Source organism: Lampetra planeri, chromosome 38 (genome assembly GCF_965212315.1).
Source record: "Lampetra planeri chromosome 38, kcLamPlan1.2.h2, whole genome shotgun sequence".
Classification (NCBI taxonomy): Eukaryota; Metazoa; Chordata; class Hyperoartia; order Petromyzontiformes; family Petromyzontidae; genus Lampetra; species Lampetra planeri.
In genome coordinates, this window is record NC_136144.1 from 4,669,275 (window position 1) to 4,696,868 (window position 27,594).

At 56.1% G+C, this 27,594-nt stretch overlaps 1 protein-coding gene across 1 annotated transcript in view; it reads left to right on the forward strand.

The window, feature by feature from the left end:
- Positions 1–20,781, forward strand: part of LOC144731160 (sodium- and chloride-dependent GABA transporter 3-like) — a 25,587-nt gene extending 4,806 nt beyond the window's left edge. Inside the window, exons 2-9 of the mRNA XM_078612125.1 lie at positions 3,715–3,818; positions 4,869–4,993; positions 7,138–7,250; positions 7,707–7,844; positions 10,691–10,793; positions 12,672–12,772; positions 15,311–15,481; positions 17,493–20,781. Of these exons, the coding sequence (XP_078468251.1) occupies positions 3,715–3,818; positions 4,869–4,993; positions 7,138–7,250; positions 7,707–7,844; positions 10,691–10,793; positions 12,672–12,772; positions 15,311–15,481; positions 17,493–17,762 (1,125 nt within the window). The 3' untranslated portion in view covers positions 17,763–20,781. The remainder of the gene's footprint in view (positions 1–3,714; positions 3,819–4,868; positions 4,994–7,137; positions 7,251–7,706; positions 7,845–10,690; positions 10,794–12,671; positions 12,773–15,310; positions 15,482–17,492) is intronic.
- Positions 20,782–27,594: the final 6,813 nt, after the last annotated feature.

Sequence of the window (27,594 nt, forward strand, 5' to 3'; positions counted from 1 at the left end):
CTCACATACACACACTCTCACATACACACTCATACTCACACTCTCACATACACAACAATAACCGCCATTCGCCACTAAGTGGCGGTGACGTCACCCACGACGCTTGTGCCAGGCCAAGTGCACCTTGAGGCCACGTGAAGTGTCGAACGCCCGCTGGCAGGAGGTCACGGGGCAGACCCAGGTGCCACGGGTCGACTGACTGAGATGACCGAGACGACTGGCTGATGCACCACCTGTGCCCTCTACTGTGCCAACTTGCTGTGCTTTAGCCACCCGGCGCTCCGCTTGTTGTTGTGAGCGTCGCTCCTCCGCCCTCCGTTGTTGTAGGAGGGCGACTGCCTCCAACTGCCCAGTAGCGTCCTTCACGAGCCTCCTCCACAGAGGCCGATATTGACACCGCTGGTACCAGTCATCGGCAAGTCCACTCAGCTCCATCTCCTCTTGTACCACATCACTCCATCTCTTCTCTAGCCTGTGCGCGCCCGTTTAGCCCCCTCGATCCGGCCTAACAAAAGCTGTTTAGGCATGCGGTGGCTGGGCATGCGGGCTACAGGACCCAGCAACGCAGCCTTGCCTGCCGGAGGAGCTCACCGATGCGACTTTGTCCAGATCTTTCAAGGATTTGTGAGCTCCTCACACAATCCAGCCTGGTAAAACCCAGGATGGATCGTAGGCAGGCCAGCCTAAATGTTTCTAACCAGCGAAGATGTTCCATTAGACCACGTTGAAAATATCACATACACACACTCTCACATACACACACACACTCTTACATACTCACACTCTCATTCACACTCACTTTCACACACCAGGTTATCTGTTCAGCACCGGCAGTGCACCCACACCTCAAAGCTAAATACAATACACACGTGTCTCCATTATCATCAGCCGTGGTCAATCCATTGCCTAACGAAGGCATCCTCTGCCAACACGGCAGTGGATTCTTGAATCCATCTGTGGGGAGCTTCGAGTGTGACCCCGTCGTGTTACGAGGCGGGTTTTCTCTGGGGTCTATGAGAAGGCTGAGGCTATTGAGGATAATGATGGCGAGGAGAAGGAAGTTGAGGAGGAGGGAGGCTGATGATAATGAGATGGAGGAGGTAGCGTTTAGGGCATGAGGCTCCACTTTTGCTCCCCCCCCCACCACGGCGGCTTCCTCCTTACATAACGGGCAGGAGGGGGGGCATTAGAAGGGGAGGAGCCCCTCCCCCTTATCCCCCACACCCCCACCTCCCCACCCCCTAGGCAACGCGGGGTGCCGTGAAATTGATGTTGGCGAGTCACGTGATGAGAGGAGGGCGGGTGGGGGGGGGTACTCCCCACTCCCCCCTCCCCCCCCCTCCCCCCGTCGTCTCCACCCCCCCCCCTGCTCCCCCGAGCCCGCAGCTGAGACGGAGACGACGACGACGTTGACGTCCCCACTGCGATTGCAGTAATGACTCGAGGAGCGAGAGGGACTTGACAAGGAGACAAAGGGAGGGCTGGGGAGACGAGGGGGAGGATGGAGAGGGGGAGACGGAGGGTAGGATGAGGAGGGAAGAGGGGGAGGGAGGGGAGAGGGGAGAGGGGAGGGGAGGGGAGGGAGGGGGAGAGAGAGGGGGAGGAGGGGGGAGGGGAGGGAGGGGAGAGGGGGGGGAGAGGGGGAGGGAGGGGGACAGGGAGAGGGAGGGGAGAGGGGGAGGGGAGGGAGGGGAGAGGGGAGGGAGGGGAGGAGGAGTGGGAGAGAGGGAGGGGGACAGGGAGAGGGGAGGGAGGGGAAGAGGGGGAGGGGAGGGGAAGAGGGGAGAGAGGGAGGGGAGAGGGGGGGAGGGTGGGGGAGAGGGGAGGGGGAGGGAGAGGGGGGAGGCGGGAGGGGGAGCATGCGACCTCACCCCACCCCCCCCCCCTCACTCACCCCCCCTCACCCCCCCCATCACACCCCCCCCATCCACCCCCCCATCACCCCCCCATCACCCCCCCCCATCACCCCCCCCTCACCCCCCCATCACCCCCCCCCCATCACCCCGCCCCCATCACCCCCCCCCCCCATCACCCCCCCCCATCACCCCCCCCCCCTCCTCCATCACCATCTCCATCACTACCTCCATGACGGCCGGGTGGCATCATCACGGTGGTAAACACTCGCGCCGAAGAGCAAAAAAGGCACCTGGGTTCGATTCGAGACTCGGGCCCCATTCTGTGCAGAGTTGTATTCTCTCTCCTCTGTGGTGTAGATTGAGAGTGAGTGTGTGGAGTTTGTATTCTCTCTCTCTCCTCTGTGGTGTAGATTGAGAGTGAGTGTGTGGAGTTTGTATTCTCTCTCCTCTGTGGTGTAGATTGAGAGTGAGTGTGTGGAGTTTGTATTCTCTCTCTCCTCTGTGGTGTAGATTGAGAGTGAGTGTGTGGAGTTTGTATTCTCTCTCCTCTGTGGTGTAGATTGAGAGTGAGTGTGTGGGAGTTTGTATTCTCTCCCCTCATGGGCTCCTCCAGGCTCTCCGGCTTCCTCCCATAGTTATAAAAAAACATAGAATGTCACTGATTTTTGGGCCAAAACATCCTCATGATGAAGAATTACCTGCAAAGGACTCGTTTGGATGATGCCAGTGACGACATTGGCCCTACGCCTTGCTACTGCGAAAACTTGGCAGGGACCCTCCTGAATAAGGCTCTTTAGACGCAGGCTTTCCTGAGTAAATACGTGGAATAATAATTGCCATTGCTTCCTCCATCAATTCAACCCACTTTCCATCACGCACTTCACTATGATTTTGCGACTCTCGGCCATAATTTTGTTGACTAACTCTGAAAAAGTCTTCAGGTGTGATGACTGATAGCCTCCCACCCAAACACGCAGCGTCCTCGTCACGCAGTCACCAAGCCACCAGTCACCCAGCTACCCAGCCAGCCATCCAGCCAACTACCCAGTCGCCCAGCCAACCACCCGCACACCCACTCAGCCACCCACCCACCCAGCCATCCACCCGGGCAGCTACCCACCCAGTCACCCACCCACCCAGCCACCCACCCACCCACCCACTCAGCCACCCACCCACCCAGCCACCTTCCCACCCACCCACCCAGCCACCTACGCACCCAGCCACCTACCCACCCAGCCACCTACCCACCCAGCTACCCAGCCACCTACCCACCCAGCCACCCACCCACCCAGCCACCCACCCACCCAGCCACCTACCCACCCACCCAGTCACCCACCGACCCACCCAGCCACTCCTCAAGCCACGGACCTCCTCAGCTCCCCATGTTCACGCGCCACATCTGCTATCGACCCCCCGGGTGTCTGGGCTGTCGGTCGCTAACAGCGGAGGTCCATATCTCGCCACCCCGTCGCCGCTTGTCGATAATTCTAATCGTCTCCGTTCTTCACTGAATAATTGGCCACAGCAACGAGAGAGACGCAAGCGTGGCATTACGCTGCGCGTGTGTGTCGCTTTGCGTGCTACCGTGTCTGTCTGCTACGGAGAGCGGTGGTGCAGTGGTTGGCGTGCTGCACGTCGAACCCGACGATCCGAGTTGGATTCCCGCTCACGGGCCAACATCGGTGGCGATTATTTGAACCGGTCCTGGACCTCCCCTAGGTGGAACAACTCGCAGACAAAGGCGGCCGGGCGTGGTACCAGCCACCCACTCCCTCGCCTGGCACTGCAGCCTTAACAAGGACTCAATAACAGCACTTGTCCCAACGGTCTGTGTAGGCTATCCGCGTGTCTCTCGCAGGTGTGGGTTGACGCAGGGACTCAAATCTTCTTCTCCTACGCCATCTGCCTGGGATGCCTCACCGCCTTGGGGAGCTACAACAACTACAACAACAACTGCTACAGGTGCGCGATGAATTTCAGGCTGAGTCGGCCTAGAGGCACGCCTGTACAACAGCAGAAACGGCGCGGCTCAGTTTCGCCACCGAGTGGCGGTGACGTCACCACGGCGCTTGTGCCAGGCTAGTTGCACCTTGAGGCCGTCACGTGGAGTGTGAGTGACTCTTCGTCAAGAGGTCACGGGACACTCAAAGACAAACATCCCCCCGTGTAGCCTTACAGGACTGTTGGGGGAAGTTCTGTCAGAGAGCACCTATGTAGGCTGGCACGGCACACGAGGGGGGTGGTGTGGTCAGTGACATGCCCAGACGCCTTTGTCTCTCCAGTGCTGATGCTTTACACCAGGTACTCATTTTAAGGCTGGGTTGACCTAGAGGTAGGCTTCAGGGCCGGTTCAGATATCGCTTGCTGCCGATAAGATCTCAGCCCTGGACGGGCATCGAACTCAGGTCTGCCGAGTTCGAAGCGCAGTGTGCTCACCACCGCGCCACGTTTCCCCATTTGTCTCACACGGCTAGAAAAAGACAAAGATCCCCCGTATAGCTTCAACAGACTATTAAGGGTGGCACAGTACACGAGCGTGTGACGTGGGCAGCATCTTTATTTACCGAGCGGTGCTGTTTACAAACCACACCGGGCACTCATTTTAGGCCGAGTCGACCTAGGGGATGCCCAGGACAGTATTAGATAATCTTCACTGGTGTCGGCCGTGAGCGGGAATCAAACTTGGGCCCCCTGGTTGGGTCAGCGCACTGTAACCACCACGCTACCGTTCCCCACACACGTACACACACTTGGACAACACAATCATACGCACACAAAGACATTCCCTTGACACACGACCCTGGCTTGTTTGATACTGACCCCTGACCGCTTATGGTACTGACAGCTGACTCCTTGTTAATGACCCCTGACCTCTGATTCGAGTGGCTGTGTCCTCTTGACTCCTCGTGCTTCTGACCCCTGAATCCTCGTGGTACTGACCCTTGACCCCCCCCCCCTTTCATCGTCGTGGATTTTGACCTCTGACCCGTGACCCCCCCCCCCCCCCTGCAGGGACTGCGTGATGCTGTGCTGCCTGAACAGCGGCACGAGCTTCATCGCTGGCTTCGCCATCTTCTCCGTGCTCGGCTTCATGGCACTCGAGCAGGGGGTCAACATCGCCGAGGTCGCAGAGTCAGGTGGGTTCAGGGTGGGGGGGGGGGGGTCGTGCGGGTTAAGGGGGCAGCAGCGTTAGCACTTTGCTGACTACATTTGTGACGGAAGTTATTGTCAACCAAGCGCTCGGTCCCTGACGGCTTTGAGGAGATGAAATGGTGCTGGAGTTTCCCAGCTCCCGTGTCTCCCAGCTCCCGTGTCTCCCTCCTCCCGTGTCTCCCTCCTCCCGTGTCTCCCACCTCCCCGTGTCTCCCTCCTCCCCGTGTCTCCCTCCTCCCCGTGTCTCCCTCCTCCCCGTGTCTCCCTCCTCCCCGTGTCTCCCTCCTCCCGTGTCTCCCACCTCCCGTGTCTCCCACCTCCCGTGTCTCCCTCCTCCCGCATCTCCCTCCTGCCGCGTCTCCCTCCTCCCGCGTCTCCCTCCTCCCGCGTCCCCCACCTCCCGTGTCTCCCTCCTCCCCGTGTCTCCCTCCTCCCGCATCTCCCTCCTGCCGCGTCTCCCTCCTCCTGTGTCTCCCTCCTCCCGCGTCCCCCAGCTCCCGTGTCTCCCTCCTCCCGTGTCTCCCGTGTCTCCCTCCTCCCGTGTCTCCCTCCTCCCGCATCTCCCTCCTGCCGCGTCTCCCTCCTCCTGTGTCTCCCTCCTCCCGCGTCCCCCAGCTCCCGTGTCTCCCTCCTCCCGTGTCTCCCGTGTCTCCCTCCTCCCGTGTCTCCCTCCTCCCGTGTCTCCCTCCTCCCGTGTCTCCCTCCTCCCGTGTCTCCCTCCTCCCGTGTCTCCCTCCTCTCGTGTCTCCCAGCTCCCGTGTCTCCCTCCTCCCCGTGTCTCCCTCCTCCCGTGTCTCCCAGCTTCCGTGTCTCCCTCCTCCCGTGTCTACCTCCTCCCCGTGTCTCCCTCCTCCCGTGTGTCCCTCCTGCCGTGTCTCCCACCTCCCGTGTCTCCCACCTCCCGTGTCTCCCTCCTCCCGTGTCTCCCTCCTCCCGTGTCTCTCAGCTCCCGTGTCTCTCTCCTCCCATGTCTCCCAGCTCCCGTGTCTCCCATCTCTGTATTTTCCACTTCCTGTGTCTCCCACCTCCTCTGTCTCCTGCCTCCTGTGTCTCCCACTCCCCGTATCTCCCATCACCATGTCTCCCATTCTCAGTGTCCCCTGCTTCCGCGTGTCTCCCACCCACGGCGTCTCATTGATTGTATTTGTTGATGTGGGTAAGAAGCATTTAGCCGTCAGCTGCTTTATGAAAGAATGTCGTAAAGCAGCGGAGACGCTTGGTGACAAAAAATAGGAAGTTACAGCGGCGAATAACAACATTGCGGATACTGAATAGCGATCGCATTCGAGGGAACCAACAATATTAAAGGGTGCCACGGTGGCTAGGAGATGTTAACTACCTCGCCTGGCATACAGGAGGTCGTGGGTTAGATCCCGACCCTTACGCTTCTATATTTGGAGTTTGCATATTCTGCCCGTGGGTTGCGTGGATTTTTCTCCGGGTCACCCACTCACCCCCTCACTCATCCACTCACCCACTCGCTCAGAACCAGGATGTATGGCCAGACCTAGGCTGGGGAGGGGGTAGAGGCCAGTTTAAAGAGGTGAGTTTAGAAGATGGGACTTAAATAGCTCCATCGACTCTGAGCGTCTGATAATTAGCAAAGGAAAAGCGTTGTCCCAAAGCTTGGGTGCTGCACGGCGGCAACAGTCCGATCAGTCCAGGAACAGGTCGCACTCATTACACACAACGCTGATTTTGTCAAGGAGCATAAACCATCGTCACGCGAACTCCGGTAATCCTCGCAGCAGCAGCTTTCGGCTAAGCCATCGAACAAAGATGGTCACCGCATCGCGTGGCGCTTTCAGACGGGCTTCTGCGGCCGTCTGGAACGCTCTTCCTTTCCGATATTAGGAAGCCCACCGGGGTGCTATGCACTTTTAAATCATCTCGATTGAAGACTAATTTCTTGAGAACTGACGTTTGTGTTTAGTTTGTTTTCCTTCCCCCACACCTCCGATTATCGTGGTTGGCTACGTACGGCGCGAAAGAAGTTCAACGTACGTACGTACAACAGACGCCTGACCTTCGGAGGGACGCGGCGCATATCACAGGAGACAAACAAGCGACCACACAACAAACGTAAACTCGCCACGCTCGGTGTCTCCCTGGCCGCGTGTCTCCCCAGGTCCCGGCCTGGCGTTCATCGCCTACCCGCGTGCTGTCTCCATGATGCCCCTCGCCCCGCTCTGGGCGTCACTCTTCTTCCTCATGCTAATATTCCTGGGCCTCGACAGCCAGGTGGGTAAGCGGCGTGCCGGCCCGCCGTGGTGAGCTAGGGGCGTCGCCGTGGTGAATATTCGCCCAGGTGCAATTATTCGAATGAGCAAACAAAATAAAGGAATGAGAGAAAATTTGCCGCCGACATCACCGCCCCGCGCGCGTCACGTCGTGCACCACCGAGACGTCACACGCGCCCGGCCTGTCCCTCTCTCTATCCTCCCTGCTGCCCCTCTTGTCCCCGTGCCCCCTTCTCTCCTGCACCCAGTCCAACCCCCCCATGCCTCTACCCCTCTATCCCCGTGCCTCACCCTGTCCCCTCTAACCCCCTGCTCCACCCCCCCCCCCCCCCCCACGTGTCTCACCCTGTCACCCTTTTCCCGTGTCCCCTCCAACTCCACGTCTCGCCCCCCTCCCGTGTCCACGTGTCTCCTCCACATCCGTGCGTTCCCCCGTGCCCCCCCCCCCCCCCCCCAGTTCGTGTGCGTGGAGAGCCTGGTGACGGCCATGGTGGACATGTACCCCAAGACGTTCCGCTTCGGCCGCAGACGCGAGCTGCTCATCCTGTGCGTGTCCATCATCTCCTTCTTCCTCGGCCTCATCATGCTCACGGAGGTACGCACGCGCACCCAGACAAAGATTCCCTGCGCAGCCTCAACGCGCTTGTTGGGGCAAGCGCCGTGAAGCGAGCGGCGCCTACGAAGGCCGGCACGTCGCACATACGGGGGATCTCTTTGTCTTTGATAATTGTTTTTTACCCTTCTATCTGGCAACAAAACTGACACCTCTTTTACAAGGAGTCATGTTTGCATAGACCACAATACCTGCAACCATAATGCAAACAAAAAACATAAATCTGATAATGTATGCACTGTCCTTGAAGTTGATTGGTCCACACCCGAGACAGATTTCCTTAGAGCCTAGTCTCACATGGGTTGGACCAGATGACGCCAAAAGGCGCACAACTCAAAGACAATGCACCATCAGAGTATGAGAGCTCGGGGTAAGCATTAATGGAAAATGAGGTTCCAATGGTGCTCTTTGTCTTTGTTAGAGAGTGAGTGGGCAAGTGAGTGAGTGTGCGATTGAACGAGTGGGCGAGTGCGTTGTTGTGACCTGCAGTGTGGTGGTGGTCGAGGACTCAACGTGTTAAGTTCACGGGAATGGTCGTCACCGTGGTTGTAGTAGCGATAGAAGAGCGACGAGGAGGCGACTGACCGCCAATGCTGGACGCGTGCACGTTGTCCGTGTGTTGGTTTGTGTGCACGTGTGCATCGTGGGGAGCGGTGGCGCAACGGTTAGCGCCCTGCGCTACGAAGCCGGCGACCCGAGTTCGATTTTCGCTCGCAGCCAATACACCGGTGACAATTACCTGAACCGGTCCTGGGCCTCCCCTAGGTCGACTCGGCCCTCAAATGAGTGCCCGGTGTGCAAAATAAACATGGGCATTGGGGAGACAAAGGCTGACAGACATGGTTCTGCCCATACCACAATCTTCACCAGCAGCACTTTCCTCAAGAGGCTGTTGAGACTACAGTGGGGATCTTGGTCTAGATCTACATATATGCACACGTGCGTAGACTTGCATCTTTATAGCAGCCAGGGTGGCATCGTGGCAATACCTGGCCTACGGAGTATGTGGAGTGGGGAGCGGTGGCGCAGTGGTTAGCGCTATGCTACAGTGGGGATCTTGGTCTAGATCTACATATATGCACACGTGCGTAGACTTGCATCTTTATAGCAGCCAGGGTGGCATCGTGGCAATACCTGGCCTACGGAGTATGTGGAGTGGGGAGCGGTGGCGCAGTGGTTAGCGCTATGCTGCTCTATGAACCCGGCGACCCGCGTTCGGTTCCCGCTCACGGCCAACACCGGTGACGATTATCTGAATCGGTTCAGGGCCTCCCCTAGGTCGACTCAGCCTCCAATGAGTACCTGGTGCGGTGTGAAAATCGCCACTGGGGAGACAAAGGCGGCCGAGCATTGTGGTCGTCACCCACCCCCTCGTGTGCCGTGCCGGCCTTCATAGGTGCTCGCTAACAGCACTTTGCCTCAACAGTCTGTTAGGGGCCGTCCATAAAAGACGTCACGCACCTAGGGAAGGGGGGGGGGGGTCAGACATTTGTGACGATGTGTGACGAGGGGGGGGGAGGGTTGAGAAATATGACGTCACATCAAAATGCGCAGCTTTAAATAAATATAGACAACACGTTCTACTTAATTAAATAGACTTTTTAATAAATGTTTTCTCTTACAACATCAGAGTGCAGCGCCACATTAAGTATGCACTACAATGACAATAGTTGAAAGCGATTTGAAGCATGTTTTATTTTTTTGAGGGGGGGGTAGAGCTTTGTGACATCATATTTGAGGGGGGTTCTGACTTTTTGTGACGCCGTGTGACGAGGGGGGGGGGTCAAAAATCGTCCAAAATCGTGTGACGTCATATATGGACGGCCCCTTAATGGATCTTTGGAGTGTGTATATTCTCCCCCTGTTCTGCATGGGTTTCCTCCAGGTTCACCGGTTTCCTCTCATAGCCAAACCCACACCCACAGTGGAACTAATATTGGCCAAACGTCTCAATGCTGAAAAATTGCCCGCAAATCACTCAATTGGCTTCACACAGCAACAACATCATAGATCCCCCTACTGCGACAATCTTGGCAGGACCGTCCTGAAAACGGGTCTGGAGACTCGGTGAGTGTGTGAACAAGGGTAATATTAGTAATATGTTTTTACCCTTTCAACTGGTACAAAAACTGACACCTTTATACAAGGCATCATGTTTGCAATAACCACAACACAAGCAGTCAAAATGCAAACAAAAAAAAGCAACTCTGGTGATGATAATGATATGCACTGTCCTTGAAGTTGATTGGTCCACACCCGAGACAGCTTTTCTTAGAGCCTAGTCTCCATTGGTGTTGGACCAGATGACGCCAGATGAAAGGGTAAAAACCTATTATTATATTTTGCCACTGGTAAAGGAGGTCTCATAGTGTAAGGGTAATAATGTTAATAATACAAAGTAATGTACGTGTGACTGTAGGAGCACTTGCCCCAACAGTCTGTTAAGGCTATACGGGGGATCTTTGTCTTTGTGTGTACACACATCTCTACGTCTATGTGTGTGCACGTGTATTAATGGTGGTGATATTGTTGATCTTTATGTTGAGTTGATGGCGGTGATGTTGATGACGGTGATGTTGATGGTGATATTGATGACGTTGATGGTGATGTTGATGGTGATATTGATGGTTATGGTGATGTATGTAAGAATGTTGAACATCTTTCGCATTGTGCCTAGTCAACCATGCTAATCGGAGGTGTGGGGGAAGGACAACATTTATATGTTGTTAATGTTGATGACGTTGATGGTTGTGGTGAAGTTGATGCTGTTGATGACGTTGTTGATGGTGATGTTGTTGATGTTGTTGTTGACGTTGGTGACGTTGTAGGGAGGGATGTACATCTTCCAGCTGTTCGACTACTACGCGGCCAGTGGCATGTGTCTGCTCTTCGTTGCTGTCTTTGAGTCCATCTGCATCGGATGGATATACGGTGAAGGCACTTGCCCGCTCACTCACCCACTCACTCACCCGCTTACTCACCTGCTCACTCACCAACTCACTCACCCGCTTACTCACCTGCTCACTCACCAACTCACTCACTCACCCACTCACTCACCCACTCACTCATCCACTCACCCATTCATCCACTCACTCACTCAACCACTCACTCACTCAACCACTCACTCACTCAACCACTCACTCACTCAACCACTCACTCACTCAACCACTCACTCACTCAACCACTCACTCACTCAACCACTCACTCACTCATATACTCACTCACTCAACCACTCACTCACCCACTCACCAACTCACTCTCCCAAGCACTCACTCACTCAACCACTAATTTACCTACCCACTCAACCACTCACCCACCCGCTCACTCACTCACTCACCCACCCACCCACACAACCACGCTCTCACCCACTCAACCACTCACTCAACCACTCACTCAACCACTCACCCATTCGCGAATTCTCCTACCCACTCACCTACCCACCCACAGGGGAGAAAGGGGAGGGGTCAGAGCCCAGCACTGCTCCCTGCTACAGCCCCCTTCCCCCCTACGCTTTGACCCCCAATTTCCACCAGCCACCATTGCCCCCCCCCAATTCCCACCAGCCACCAATGCCCCCTCCCCCAATTCCCACCAGCCACCAATGCCCCCCCCCAATTCCCACCAGCCACCAATGCCCCCCCCAATTCCCACCAGCGACCAATGCCCCCCCCCCCAATTCCCACCAGCCACCAATGCCCCCCCCCAATTTCCACCAACCACCAATGCCCCCCCCCCCAATTCCCACCAGCCACCAATGCCCCCCCCAATTCCCACCAGCCACCAATGCCCCCCCCCCAATTCCCACCAGCCACCAATGCCCCCCCCAATTCCCACCAGCCACCATTGCCCCCCCCCATTCCCACCAACCACCAATGCCCCCCCAATTCCCACCAGCCACCAATGCCCCCCCCAACCTCCCATCCCTCTCTGCTACCTGATTCACTCACAATGTGTGCGTGATTAATGAATGGGGAGGGAGGCTGGTGGGGAGTTGGGGGGGGGGGAGCAATGACTTAGGGGACTCCCTTTTTGTGATGGTCAGCAATATTTCGTGGGGGGTGGGGGGTCCCCCTAGGATCGTTCTTTCTCGCGGCGTCAGCAGTGCCAAGCGCAACAGCAGCAGCAGTGGATACGACAGAAACCGAAGCGAATAATACAAATGGCACTAATTACAGCTCGCAAGTCGCCTGGCATCGAATCTTACAGCGTTTCACATCGATGACAATTAAGTGGCTGCGTTAGGACGTGGCAAAGTTAAGAAGTGATTATGTTATGAAGTGGCTAAGTTATGAAGTGTCTAAGCTATTACGTGGCTAAGTTAATAAGTGGCTGAGTTAAGAAGTGGTTATGTCAATAAGTGGCTAAGTTAAATGTAAGTGATGTGTGTGTGCTGTGTTTGTGTGTGCTGTGTCTGTGTGTGTGCTGTGTCTGTGTGTGTGCTGTGCTGTGTGTGCTGTGTGTGTGCTGTGTGTGTGCTGTGTGTGTGCTGTGTATGTGTGCTGTGTGTGTGCTGTGTGTGTGTGCTGTGTGTGTGCTGTATCTGTGTGCTGTGTCTGGGTGTGCTGAACAGAGAAGAGTGGAGAGAAGTGCTCGCTCACCGCGCTTGCCCCTACAGCCTGTTAAAGTCTATACGGGGGAATATTTGTGTGCGTGTGGTGCGGTGTGTAAACATCAACACTGGGGAGACAAAGGCGGTCGGGCGTGGTTCTGGCCACCCACGCCTTCATAGGGTGCTACTTTGAATCAGCACTTGCCCCAGCAACATGCGTGGGCTACAGGGGCTACCTTTGTCTTTGTGTGCGAGTGCAGGAGGGGACAGATTCTACGACAACATCGAGGATATGATTGGATACCGGCCGTTCCCTCTCATTAAGTGGTGCTGGATGTACGTGACCCCTGGCATCTGCGCGGTGAGATTAAGGGCCAGGGTTAAACGTCGTGGTGATGGTCCGGTGATCGATGTGTGAAGGCGTGCTGATGGTGTTGGCAGAGTGGCGATTGATTGGTGTCTGCATGTATGCTGAACTTCTTTCGCGCCGTACGTAGCCAACCGTACTCATCGAAGGTGCGGGGGAAGGACAACAAAACTGAACACAGAAAGCAGTTCTAAAGAAATTCGTTTTCAATTTAGACAGCCGTTTTATGGTGTGGTGATGGTCCAGTGAGTGATGGATTGGTGATGGCATGGCGATGGATTGGTGATGGTCCAGTGATGGATTGGTGAAGGTGTCGTGATGGCACAGCACAGTGTGGTGATGGTGTTGGCTATCACGAGGCTTAACTCAAATTCCTCACGGATGTTCGTATGCTGAACGTCTTTCGCGCCGTACTTAGTAAAACCGTGCTAATCGGAGGTGCGTACTCATGACCCACGAATCATATTTGCGCGTTCGCCGCTTCTTGCAGACGTTCACGGTTTCGTATCTCGTGGCCGCCCTGGTAATTACTGCGGCGGTGGCGAAAGTGTCGGCGGTGGTGCGGATTAACCGTGCAGATACTACGCACCGTCCAATTAACAGCGGACACTACATTGAGCGGGTGGGTAGATGGTGGTGGTGATGGTGGTGGTGGGGTTATTGGGTGGGTAGATGGTAGTGGTGGGGTTATTGGGTGGGTAGATGGTTGTGATGATGGTGGTGATGGGGGTATTGGATGGGTAGATGATGGTGGTGGTCGTGGGGGTATTGGCTGGGTCATGTAGCCCGCATGCCCAGCCACCGCATGCCTAAACAGCTTTTGTTCGGCCGGATAGACGGGGCTAAATGGGTGCGACACGGGCTAGAGAAGAGATGGAGTGATGTGGTACAGCAGGATGTGGAGCTGAGTGGACTTGCCGATGACTGTACTAGAGGTGCCAAGATCGGCCTCTGTGGAGGAGGCTCGTGAAGGACGCTGCTACTGGGCAGTTGGAGGCAGTCGCCCTCCAACAACAACGGAGGGCGGAAGAGCAACGCTCACAACAACGAGCGGAGTGCGGGATGGCTAAAGCACAGCGAGTTGGCAGAGTAGGAGGCACAGGTGGTGCATCGGCCAGTCAGTCGACCCGTGGCACCTGGGTCTGCCCCATGACCTCCTGCCAGCGAGCGTTCGACACTTCACGTGGCCTCAACGTGCACATAGCCTGGCGCAAGCACCGTGGTGATGTCACCGCCACTTAGTAGCGAATGTCGGTTGTTGTTGTTGGTGGTAGTGATGGTTGGGGGAGTGGTAGTGTAGCGGTTAGTGCGCAGCACTACGAACCCAGCGACCCGAGTTTGATTCCTTCTCACAACCAACACCAGTGTCGATTCTCTGAATCGATCCTGCACCTCCCCTGGGTCGTCTCAGCCTCAAATGAGTGCCTGGTGCGGTGTGTATACATCGCCATGAAGGAGACAAAGATCACCGGACATGGTGTTGTCCACTCACCCAGTTGTGTGCCGTGTCAGCTTTCATCGGACTTGCCCCAATATTCTGTTAAGGCTATACGGGGGATCTTTGTCTTTGTGTGTATGTTTGAGCATGCAAGTGTTGGGGGAGTGGTAGCGCAGAAGTCAGGGCGCTGCGCCACGAACCCGTTGACCCGCAATGGATTCCCGCTCATGGCCAGCGCCAGTGGCGATTATCTGAACCAGTGTTGTAACCTCACCTAGGTCGACTCAGCCATAAATGAGCACCTGGTGCGGTGTGAAAAAAATCAGCAATGGGGGAGACAAAGGCAGGGGGACGGTGTCCCGTCCGCACCACACCTTCGTGCGCCGTGCCAGTTTTAATTTTGGTGATTTCATTTTATTCACAGATGCTCAGTAGGGGGCTGGTAACTGCATCGCGTGCTTTCAGACGCGCTTCTGCGGCCGTCTGGAATGCTCTTCCTTCTGATATTAGGAAGCCACTGGAGCTATGCATTTTAAAAATATAGATTGGAAGCTCATTGCTTTACAACTGATGTTTGCATTTAGTTTGTTGTCCTTCCCCTGCACCTCCGATTAACGCTGTTGGCTACGTACGGTGCGAAAGAAGTTCAACATATGTCCATACGAATACATCGTTTGGTGATACCTCCTTGGCCTATCTGTGTTCTGAACAAGAGCCATTGCCCGAAAGGTCACCTATTAGCTAGCAACACTTGCCCCGACAGCCTGTAAAATACTATACGGGGGATCTTTGTCTCTACGTATGCGTGCACGTATTGGCTGCCTGGTGTCGGCCACACCACCCCCTGGTGCGCCGTGCCGGCCCTTACAGGTGCTACTCGCTAATAGCACTTGCCCCGACAGCCTGTCAAAGGCTATACGGGGGATCTTTGTCTTTGTATGGCGGTACACGCATCGTCATGCGATCGACACGTATGTTTCACTTCGCGCACCCTGGTCGCCCCCGACTAAATATTTAAATAATAAATAATAACAACTAAATAATAATAATGATGACGTGCCCCTCCCTCCCGCTACCGGCCGTATCTCCCACAGAGCATCTTCCTCTTCTCTCTCATCAAGTACCAACCGCTGACGTACAACAAGACCTACACCTACCCCGACTGGGGCTACGGCATCGGCTGGATGCTGGCGCTGTCCTCCATGATCTGCATTCCAATCGGCGGCGGATACAAGCTGCTCACCACCACAGGCACCTTCAGGGAGGTAGATGAACCCACAACCTCCTCCCTCCTCCTCCCCCCTCCACCATCACCCCGGCAACCGGGCAGCGGTCGCCGTGGCGACCGGGCAGCGGTTGTCGTGGCAACCGGGCCGCCCCTGGCAACGGGGCGACGGCGCTGGGACGGTCGGCGGAAGGGAGAGGGAGTTGAGAGTGGGGGTGGTGGGGGGGGTACGATGGGGGGGGGGGCACGATGGGGGGGGGCACGGGGGGGGGCAAGGGGGGGGGGCAGGGGGGAGCAGGGGGGGGGGAGTGGTGGGCGACCGGTTGCGTTGCGGAGGAGCGAGACAAGGCGAACGTCGTAGCCGTGTGGGTGCCGGTTGCGTCTCCGCCTCCGACATCGATCCCCCCCGACGGTGCTGCGGACTGCGCAGTGCAGACGCTCCTCGGTGCGGTGCGGCCGCTCTGTTGCTGCTGCAGCTGCTGCTGCTGCAGCTGCTGCTGCTGCTGTGTGGAGGCAGCCTGAGCCAGCGATGTGGACACGGGAGGGATGAGGCGGTGCAGTCAGCCCGTGCTCTCCCCCCACCCCCCCATTCAGACTCCCTCTGCTTCTCTGGCTACAACTGCCCTGCCTCTGCCTCTCTCTCTCTCCCGTAGACTCGCGGGGAGACCCATAGACCAATTTACGTAGAAGTTAGCACGGCGGTAGCGCTGGAGAGGGGCGCGCTCTCCGCACGCGCGGAGGCAGACGACGCGATGGTGGCGTCCTCGGGTAGCGAACCGAGGCGGATCGCCGGATCGTTGCCCCGGTGACGTCTCGACACCGAAATCGGTGCGCGAGTCGCCGACACGATCGAACGCGACGTGGAAGTTGTCGCGTAATGCTCTCGTGGTGCACGTGGCGAGCGGCGTTACGACGTGAATGCGCGTTGCCACTGTGTCGCATACGTTCGATACACGCACTCGCAACCCGCGCATTCCAATCGTCACACGCGTTGTATCCGCTCGTTACTCACTCACTACGCATTCACTACGATCATCACACTACTTAAAAACTCACTACTCACTCACTACGCATTCACTCACTACTCACTCACTGCAATCATCACACTCACTTATGCACTCGCTACTCACTCAATACACACTCACAACAATCATCACACGAGGTATACACTCACTACTCACTCACTACGCATTCACTCACTACTCACTCACTGCAATCATCACACTCACTTATGCACTCGCTACTCACTCAATACACACTCACAACAATCATCACACGAGGTATACACTCACTACTCACTCACTACGCATTCACTCACTACTCACTCACTGCAATCATCACACTCACTTATGCACTCGCTACTCACTCAATACACACTCACAACAATCATCACACTAGTAACACACCCACTATTCGCTCACTACTCACTCACCACGGACTCACAACGCACTCACTACAATCATCACACTAGTTATTCACTCACGACTACCTCACTACACATTCAAACACTACGCACTCACTCACAACACACTCATTGCATTTATCACACTACTTATACACTCACTACTCACAACGCATTCACTACAATTATCACACTACACTCACGACTCACTCACAGCGCAATCACTCACAACGCACTCACTCATTAAACGCTTACTACAACCATCACACTCTTTACAATCATCACACTCATTACACAAAATCATCACACTCACTCATCGCCACCACGATCACAACCGCCATTACAACCGACAATGCTGCACAGTCACCCGTTGTGTTGCCCCCCCCCCCCAGAAGCTGGTGACCCGACCTCTAACCTCATCCTCCACGTCCACCATCACCCCCACCATCATCAACCCATTCAAAACCACCACCATAATCATCATATCCAATACTACCACCAGCACTACCATCTACCCACCCAATTCCACCACCACTACCATCATCTAATCAGCCAATACCCCCACTACCACCCCCACCACCACCACCACCCCACTCACTACCCCCGTCCAGGCGCCCCCCACTAACCCGCCCCTCTCGTGCGCCCGCAGCGGCTGCAGAAGCTGGTGACCCCCAGCCCGGACCTGCCGGTGCCGGGCGCCTCCAGGGCCGGCGCCGTGCAAGTGCAGCTGAGCCGCTCGGCCAGCGACTGCGACGCCAACGGGCGCTGCAACGGGGAGGACGGCGCCGCGGCAGCCGCCCCCGCCGCCAACGCCGCCGCCAACGCCGCTGGTGCCGCTGGCGCCGCCGTGGCCGCGGCCGTGGCCGTCGGCGGCGGCGTCGGCGGCGGTGCCTGCGCCGACACGGAGAGCCCGCTGTGAGCGGCGGGGGCCCCGGCGGGGGCCCAGGGTGGCGGGGCCCGACTCCGGTCCCCCCCCGGGGTCAGCGGCTGGAATGGCGCAAGGTCTGTTTTAATTCTGGGGGCGGCTGGCCCCCAGATGTAGCCCCTAGTGATAGTCCTAGCTCCTAGGTGTAGGCCCCGAGCAGGCTGCCTCCAGCCTGAAGCCCCTATAACCTCTGTCCGTGACTCCCTCGCCTCTCTTAGCCCCCCTGAACTGTAGCCCCCCCCTCCCACCCAACCGCGTCCCTGCGTCCCCCACCTTGGTGATTGTTTGGCACGGTGAGCAGTCGACCCCGCCCCCCCCAGACCGCCCGTCCCAAGCTGTATTTGTGTGCTCGTGTTTTGTCCTTCACCGTTTAAAAGATTGGAGGCAGCGGCGGGAAGTCGCTGGGGTTTCCAATGGGATGGCAGGGGCAAGGCGGGCCACTCCACGCTCCCGGCGCTCTCTTTCTCTCTCTCCGGCTGAGAGTTGGAAGGGGTTCGCGCGTTCTCCGGCTCCTCCGTCCATCCATCCGTAACGACGGGGCGGCGGGGTGGGGGGGCGGTGCCCTCACCCTAAAGGAAGCCGGGCTCGCATTGTGCAATGCGTTATTGCCCCAACACGCGCGCGCACACTTGGGAGAGACACGAGCAAAAAGAGCCAGGGATAAAAGGACAATTTGCTAATGTTCATGTGCGCTTCGCCCTGCCGGCGAACCACCGGCTTCCGATTAAATTAGCCGGGCGGTGACGGTGGCCACGTCGCTGCACGTGGCCGCCTGTAGTGACCCAGCGGTGCGGGGAGGCAGCAGCAGCAGCCGATGCTGGGGCATCGCCGCACATACACACACACACTGACGTTGTTGCGAAACTCCACTTTCCCGTGGTCGTGGAGGAGGTTGCCGTATCATGGCTCGCCAGGAGAAGGCGGTACAGCACAGTATGGACTCTGCCTGTTTCATCTGTGTGGAATAGAGCGTTGCCCCCTTGCACGCGTGGATTGACCTCTGGGTGCTCCTCCCACGTGGTGTATAATAAACAACTGATACATTGGCCGATGACACCTTCGTATGTGGAGGACCGGCAGGGATTCGGCAATTGTTGGTAGCGCTGGCTCCTCCCGCGTGGCTGCTAAACTACTCTTCTAAACTTTATTTATTTAAGGCTCAAGTAAGCTCTATAGCTCTTTTTCAGAAGCGACCCGGCTCTCAAAATATAATAGCTCAACGAAGTGGCTTATCATCATCGCGTGAGAATGTATCGCAGCCAAATACTCTAAACGCGTCATGTCGAGTATAAATGTGGAGGGAAAAACCGGAGGACCCGGAGAAAAATCCACGCGACCACGGGGAGAGAGAGAGACACGCAAACTCCAAATATACAGCAGCAGGCGTCACGGTTGGGATTGAACCCACGACCTCCTGGATACCAGGCGAGGTAGTTAACATCTCCTAGCCATCGTGACGATGATGAGAGAGAGAGAGACACGCAAACTCCAAATATACAGCAGGTGTCAGGGTCGGGATTGAACCCACGACCTCCTGTATACCAGGCGAGGTAGTTAGCATCTCCTAGCCACCGTGGTTACTGCTGCTGCAGCCTCCCCGCTCCTCGGCTGTGGTTCCTCCTCCTGGCGTATCTGAGTCTCCCCCCGCCACCCCTTCTCTCTACGAGAGCGAAGAGCGAACACCATGCGGTGGCAGTGGTGGCGGCGAAACGTTACGAGTGGAGATGATCAATCACATCAACGTTCGAGTAAGGCAAACACACGTTTGGAAAGCAGATACACAATCCATGGGTGCATATGCAGGATCTCTCCGAAACTTGTGTTTAATTACAAAGAGGCTTATTCCAGTAAAATGAAAAAACAACAACAACAACAAATACCGCTCGGTTTGGAAACCCCAGCGGTTTTAGCGATGGGAACCTCGCGCAGGGGACCCCCTTGACGAACAGGGGGAGGGGACCCCCTTGGCCCGTTGCGTATTCCCTTGCTGATCGGTAACGAGAGCAGGGGGCTAACGGTGAGGTTGCACTTCATGACGATCGAGCGAGGGTTAGCGGTGAGCCGAGTGGGGTCGGTGTAGGTGTAAATACAGGTGTACATACGGGCACGTGCAAGTCGCACACACAGGCGCGTGTATGTACCTGCGCAGGTGTATGTGTACCTGTGCAGGTGTATGTGTACCTGTGCAGGTGTATGTGTACCTGTGCAGGTGTGCATATGGGTACACGCACAGGTCAGTGTATGTGTACCTGTGCAGGTGTATGTGTACCTGTGCGTACAGGCGCGTGTATGGGTACCTGTGCAGGCGTATGTGTACCTGTGCGTACAGGCGCGTGTATGGGTACCTGTGCAGGTGTACGTGCAGCTGTGCGTACAGGCGCGTGTATGTGTACCTGTGCAGGTGTGCATATGGGTGCATGCACAGGTCAGTGTATGTGTGCCTGTGCAGGTGTACGTATCGTTTCTCGTTTCTGTGCACACACAGATGCCCACGTGTGTCGAAGTGTGTGCACAGGTGCCCTACAGGTGCATGATGCACCTGTGTAGGTGCCCTACAGATGTACGATGCACCTGTACAGGTGCCCTACAGGTGCATGATGCACCTGTACAGGTGCCCTGCAGGTGTATGATGCACCTGTACAGGTGCCCTGCAGGTGTGCGATGCACCTGTGCAGGTGCCCTACAGGTGCATGATGCACCTGTACAGGTGCCCTACAGGTGTGCGATACACCTGTGCAGGTGTGTGCACGTCTCAGGTGACCGTGAACACCTGTCGCCGCCACGCGCCGTTCTTTCACCCCTTTTACGATGTCACCCTGACCCCCTTCTACTGGTCCTAACCTTTAAACTCTTCTCCCTTAGATCCCCCCTCTCCCCTTCCCCCCAGTGTGGGGATATAAGACCCCTGTTTAGGGACCAAACGTAGAAGAACACGACAGCTCGCGGTGTGGGTGGAAGGAGGGGGTGGGGAGGTTTAGTCGGGGGGGGAGGCTGGGAGGGGCTTGAGCCCCCCTCCATCCCCCCCTCCCAATTCCTCCCCCTCCTCTTCCCATTCGCTGGGTTTCCGATCGAATTCACGCGGAGAAAATACAAATGGAGTGCTCGGCTTCTTAACCAGGTAAAGCCCAATGAGCCCGTGAGCCGCCGTTCAGAGACGACCTCGCCACGCGCGATGACGGCTCCTCGTCGTAGTCACCAATCGCCGAAGGGGCGGGTATCGTCATCGTGCGGCACGGGAATAATTTATAGCGGCAGCCTAATAATCTGAGCGCGCGTTGATTCTCAATGTGGATGGTTGGGGTTGGGAGCGGGGGGGGGGCAACGCCGAACAATTCACGCGACCGGAGAGAGAGAGAGAGAACGCGGGTACTGCAAACACTGACACAGTACAGGCATTGTCAGGATCCGGGATAGAACCCAGGCGAGGGAGACGACATTTCCTCACTGCCGCAGCTGCCCCTTGGCGATTGTACGGATTGAAAACAGCGCGCTCGCACCCTGTAGATGCCTCCATAAGTTACCATCGGCGTAGCCCCCCCCTCCCTCCCTCGGTACGTTCGTTTTACCCACATTTGAGACGCAAAGAAAAAAGTGGGATCCTAGTTCTCCTGGTCTCGCCAGCAATGCCCCCTGAGAAGAATTGAATTCTCAGCTTCCGCTCTGGGCATATCCAAGTGGGAGGGGAAGGGCGCGAGGGGGGGGGGGGTGATCGTGGCAATAACCGCCAGCCCCCCAGCCCACCCCCACCCAGAAAATTGGTATTCTATTGATATTGACCAGCGACAATACATTTATCGCCCGTTCGGGTATGAGTATTATTATTATTGCCATTAATGTAGGGCCCTGTTCATATCAAACATCTTGACATCTCGCGACCGCCGCCCGCCGTCGGGGGGGCAGGGGCCCAGACGCTCGGCCTCGCACCCGCGAGCGGCCGAGGGATGCTGCGGGAGGCGACGTTTCTTCTGGGAGCAGGTGGCGCTGTTCATGGCGGGTTCATGAGATGACTACGGGTGGAACCCTGTCTCTGAAATCAGCGGCGCCGGTCCGCGCACGCGTGCATGCCGGCGAGAAAGAGAGAGAGATCCGATCAGAGACCCCGCGAGTGAGACCTTTCCCCGCGGCGTGTCCGTCCGCCGTTTTTTAAGTGATCGTTGTTATTCATGATTGTTTTTATATATGCATTATATATATAGTAGTCGATGTCGAATAGCTCCTGTCGTAATATTGATGATGATGATGACGACGACGACGTGCGGTAGATGCGTTAGACTCCTGAACATTCCTAACTGAAAACATTCCCACCATGACGCCACTCGGTGTGACGCCAGGCTGTGTGATGTCACGTGGTGTGATGCCAGGCAGTGTGACGCTGCTCGGTGTGACGCCACTCGGTGCAACGCCACGTGGCGTGACGCGATGATGCCAGTGCTTTTTGTGAACCCATCGGGAGCCGCTGCTCTGAAGGCCGGGACCACATTGTGGGCAATTTTAGAGCAACCGTTGCCACCCGTGATCCGATTGGACGCTGCCATCATCCCAGTTGTCCATCCCAGAGGGGGCAGGAACAGCAGCGGCGATCAGATTCGTTCCACGTGTGGGCAACTAGAATTGTTTGCCATAGAATCTGCAGCGGCAACTGTTGCAACTGACGATTGCCTCCGGCGATTGCCGTAAAATTGCCCCTAGTGTAGCGGCGGCCTTGAGAAGCCGGGCCGACGCCTGAGCGATCAGTTGCGCCAATGCAGTCGCTTACGTCCGGACGTTTCTGCAACCGGTTGCGAGCGGTTCGTCGACGATTGCAAGCAGTGGGGACCGCCTCCTCGGCTTTCGAGCGACGATCCGCTCGGAGATTTCTTAGCGACGCGTTTCCGCCATCGCTTAAGCGCGGCGCATTTTGTTCAAACCCGCGACGATCGGTCCCACCGATCCCGAAACCGGTCAGTTTCCTCCTTGCGCAACCCACTCGCTCGGATGCGATGGACAAAGCGGCCACGCGACGGGTGCAACGGTGGTGTAGTTGCGTGGCGGTGATGTCGGGAGCGGTTTCGGGTTGCTCAAACAAATCGCCCGGGCACGATCGTAGCAGCTCCACAACCAATCACACGCGATACCTCGGTCACATGTCCTGCAATCAGGTGACACGAAGTGGGGGAGGGGGGGTGGTGGCAGTGAGGTGACCCCCACGAGAAGAGGTCAATTGAGACGTGACCATGGCAACTAAGAGGGCACGGCACCAGTTGTTTACAGCCACAAGCCAGTGGTAATAACTCCACGTCTCTATGGCAGGGGGCAAGTCTGTCCGTAGAACAACCATTGTTTAATTCCCCATAAAATTGTTACGGGCTCTTTGAAGGAAAGGATTGGTGGATCACGTAGGGATCTAGCGTGAGTCTCTCAAACTTGCGAAGGCCGCGAGGTGCCCATGAGAATGGGGCAGTAGAGCAAGTCGGTCCGTGGGCCCGTGAGCAGAGCAGACCTTCGAGCGTCGTCTCCTCGTGTGCGTGGCGAGGTTTTACAACTTTCCTCCCGCCCCGAAAATCGACGCCCGTTATTTAAAATCGCATTGGCCAAACATCCCCGTGCAGCAGCCTGCATGAAAAGAGAGCCTTGGGACTCAGTGCAGTTTTTTTTAACCGGACAAGGGAAGGGCATCACGCGGGGAGAATCTCCGTTAACGCCGATCGCATTTCCCGCGGAGTTCCACAACGGACGGTAAAATAACGCGACGTGAGTGAACCCTGGTTGGGATGCGAGCCCGAGGCCTCCGGGTTGGAAGATCCAAACTCCCGAGTGCTTGAACCACCGCGACACCCAGACAGATTTTCGGACAAGGGAATGGGAAGTGGGTATTTGAGCCTGAATAACTGAATACTCCCAAACTTCTTAGACTAACTGCTCACTGTTCAATATTACAAGGATAAATACAAACTAATTATAAGAGAGTTTAGTGAGTGGGAAACAAGGTGTTTGCCATGGTGAACTATGAGTGCAGGATGCATGGCAGAGCCCCTGTGTGGTTCAAATCTCCGGTTAATATTTGACAAATATTGAATTCTAGCCTCAGGATAACCCAAATAAACGTTTAGCAAAAGCCCCGGTCAGGTTTATGTTCAAGCGGGTGAGCAGGATAACGTCTCATCGACACGAGTGAGTGACCTGGGTCCACCTAAATATAAATAAAGTACTCTACAGCAGTGAAGCGATGAGAAATCAGAGCAAATAGCAGCCGCGCGTCATCGCGTGACATGTCGAGACTATTGCAAAAACAAACAAAATCCTCCACGAAAAAAAACATTAATTGTTATCTTTAGCGCGCGTGGGCTCGGCCACAATTATATTGAGACCGATAGCAGAGCAATAACACAATGAAGTTACGGAAACATTTCAACAGATGTAAGAGGCGGGGAGGCGGGGGTGGTGACGGTCGTACCGATGTGCCAAGAGACGAGTGGAGGACACGCCAGTAAAACGCATCGTCCAATGCGGCGTGTGCCAAATAAACATCACAGACGCTGGCCGCACGATACGTCTGGGGAGCAAAAGGGCGCTGCGTGTGATCGTGATGATCGTCGGGGATGGGGTGGCATCTCGGCTGACAGTATTACGTGGGGGGCTGGGCTGGGGGCATTGTCACGCCAGTGGGCACAGCTCAGGAGCGGCAGTGGGTGTGGTGGGTGAGGCACCTTCTTGCTGACCGAGGTTCCAAGAGGAACTCTCGCGGCCAAGATTCGACGGGCAGCGCGGCTCTGCCCAGTGCACAGAGACATCGCGGGCACGGACGGCAGTGACCCGAGTGCAGAGCAAAAGTATTAGAAACCCAGGTGGTCAAGTATTACCCCGACCGCCCTCTAGGGCCCCCATTAAGTGCAGCGAAGATGCTTTGCGGTGACGGTTAAAAATGTCGTGTGCGTGTTTCAAAAGTTGTAGCTGGGCGTATAAAATTAGAAACGCAGTGTTCATGCCAGCTTTGACAGTATTCTCCCCCCGCCCTCTAGCACCCGATTAGTGAGGCTATGTGGAAATTAATTCGCGGGCCGTGTGACATGAAGTTGTGGGCCGTGTCTGGCCCCGTGGGCCGTAGGTTTTCCCCGTGCTTGTTCCGGATGTTTTTGCTTGCTGGTTCCACCCCCACCTCCTCCGCCTCGCTCCACTCATCCTGAAGCCTCTCCTCCGACCCCGAGAGCAACGCCGTAGAGGAGCTGTAACGGCGGAGTTGAGTAAACGAGGTGGCGGAGCTTTGAGCTCAACGCATCTCTTTCCCCTTTGCCAATCGTCGAATTGGTTCGCGGCGAGCGTCAGCGCGGCCACACGCGGACCCCCCCCCCCCCCCGATGCCTGCATTCAATTATATGGGTTCGATTGGGATCGACGTGAATCGGAGCCGTTGTTGAATCGGTGCGAGCGAGCGAGCTGGTGGGAACGGGCCGCGTTTCTCACGTGCCAGGGCCCTCCTGAAGAAAAAAAGAGACCTTGAGACTCGACGAGGCTTTCCTGGGTTAACTCGAGGGCATTGTTATCATTATTACGATCATTGTCATTGCTGGTTGATTACACGCGGAGTCTCTTCTGGCGGTAACTATATACAGAACCCCACATTGGTGCGACTGGATAGGCTCCGTAACGATAAATTATAACGTTGATCATTGACAGCCCAGCGTGAGTCCACTACTGGATGAAGGCCATACTTCACCACGCTGGTCAGTGCGGGTTACAGAAGGGTGGGGGTCGGCTCAAGACCGGTTCAGTTATCACTCGCCATGGCCTTGAATTGTTATTCGGGGCGGCTGGGTTCCCCGCGCAGCGCGCTAACCGCTGCACCACCGCTCCCCCACCAGGCCATAGTATCTGTAACCATATGAATATTAATAACATGTAGCGGGACGAAGATTTCGATACCGATGTTTAATCACCACCAAGAGCGCGCAGCAGTGGCTAGTGCACTGCACTATGATCACGGCGGCCCGAGTTCAATTCCCGCTCACGGCCAACACCAGTGGCGATTATCTGAACCAATCGTGGGCTTCCCCTAGGTCGACTCAGCCTACAATAAGTACCCGATAATGCGGTTTGTGAACATAAGCTTATGCCTCGTGTTCACTAGGCGCTTTTTTAGGGGGGCTGTATATAGGGGCTGACTTGTCGACCTTAATGGGTGCTCGCTAACACCACAGAGTTCGATACCCGGCCACGACTAACATCAGTGTCGAGTGATAATCGAACCGGTCCTGGGCATCCCACCCACCACCACCACCACCAGCACCACCACCACCACCAGCACCACCACCACCACCAGCACCACCACCAACACCACCAGCACCACCACCACCACCAGCACCACCACCACCACCCACCTTCGCCAAACCCGTGCACTGAAAAGCGCGATGTGAAGTATGATCGAACGACCCTCGTGATCGACATGGCATCGGGAGGCATTCGTCCAGCAGTAGATTAACCAAGGCCCGTGATTCTTCGGTATATCGTTGTTAATGATAACGTAACAGCCCGTTTAGAACAGAGTTTTTTTTTTTTAATCATGGGAGCCCGGCGAGTGAAAACCTTTCAAATCGGATATAATCTACGCTTACACTCGCACAGATCTATGAATGTATCGCGAAGGTAAAAAATAACCGGTTGGAATCGGTGAACCGGTGCAGTCTGACAAACGCAAACACCCCTCCGTGTCGCCTTTAACATGCTGCTGGGGCAAGGTGCTGTCAGCGAGCACCTGTTAAAGCCGGGACTGTGATACACGAGGGGCTGGTGTGGCTCTAAACCCACGTCTGGGTGCCTTTGTCTCCCCAGCGCTCGTGTTCACACACGGGACCAGATTTATTTAAGGCTGAGTCTGCCTAGCGGAGACCCCATCTATTGCTGCTTGACGCACACTTGTGTGCGTTCATGCACAATAGGGCGGTGGCGCAGTGGTTAGGTCACTGCGCTATGAATCTGAGTTTGATTCTCAGCAAAAATGAACAATAATCGGCGAGTAATATCTGCACCTGTCCTGATCCTCCTCTAGGTCAATTCAGCCTTAAATCAGTACCTGATACGGTGTGTATAACATCAGCTCTGGGGATACAAAGACGGCTGGATAATGGATCTTGCCACACCCAACCCACTCATAAGTGCGCCGTGCATGGCCTCCATAGGTGCCCAATAACAACAGCAATTGCACCGAGAGCCTGTGCAGGTTGTACGCGAGACCATTGCCTTTATCCATTCCCACGCGCACTCCGAGTGGCCGTGTCTTTGCTGACCCATGTGAATATTTGTACGAGTAACGACCCCCTCGGTGGGCGAGCTGTGAGTCCCCTCGATGTACCCCTCTCAGGGGTCCGATCCAGTTCGATGCCGGACCCTGGATCGTGGGATGCTGGATGGGAGGGGGGGCGTGCGGGGGATGAGACGGGAGAGTGCGCAGGTGGGAGACACGGGTGGGATAGGTTGGTGCGCGAGCACAGGTGAAAGCACACAGGTTTGACATAGGTGAGGTTTGCACAGCTGAGTTCACTTGCTGAGCACACAGGTTAAAGCACAGGTGAGACGTGAAAGCACAAATGCGCGAAAGCACAGATTCGAGAGCACAGGTGTGAGCAATCAGGTGCCACAGGTGAGAAATCACACGGGTGATATTTGACAAGGTGAGAAGTGAGAGGCAGGTGAGATAAACCAAACAGCTGAGGAATGATACACAGGTGAGTGGTGAGACAGTTGAAACCAGACAGATGAGAGGTGAGACATCACACAGGTGAGATGATGTGAGACAGCTGAGCCCACAGGTGAGATGTGAGACACAGGTGAGAGTCACGACCCTTTCCCTCCC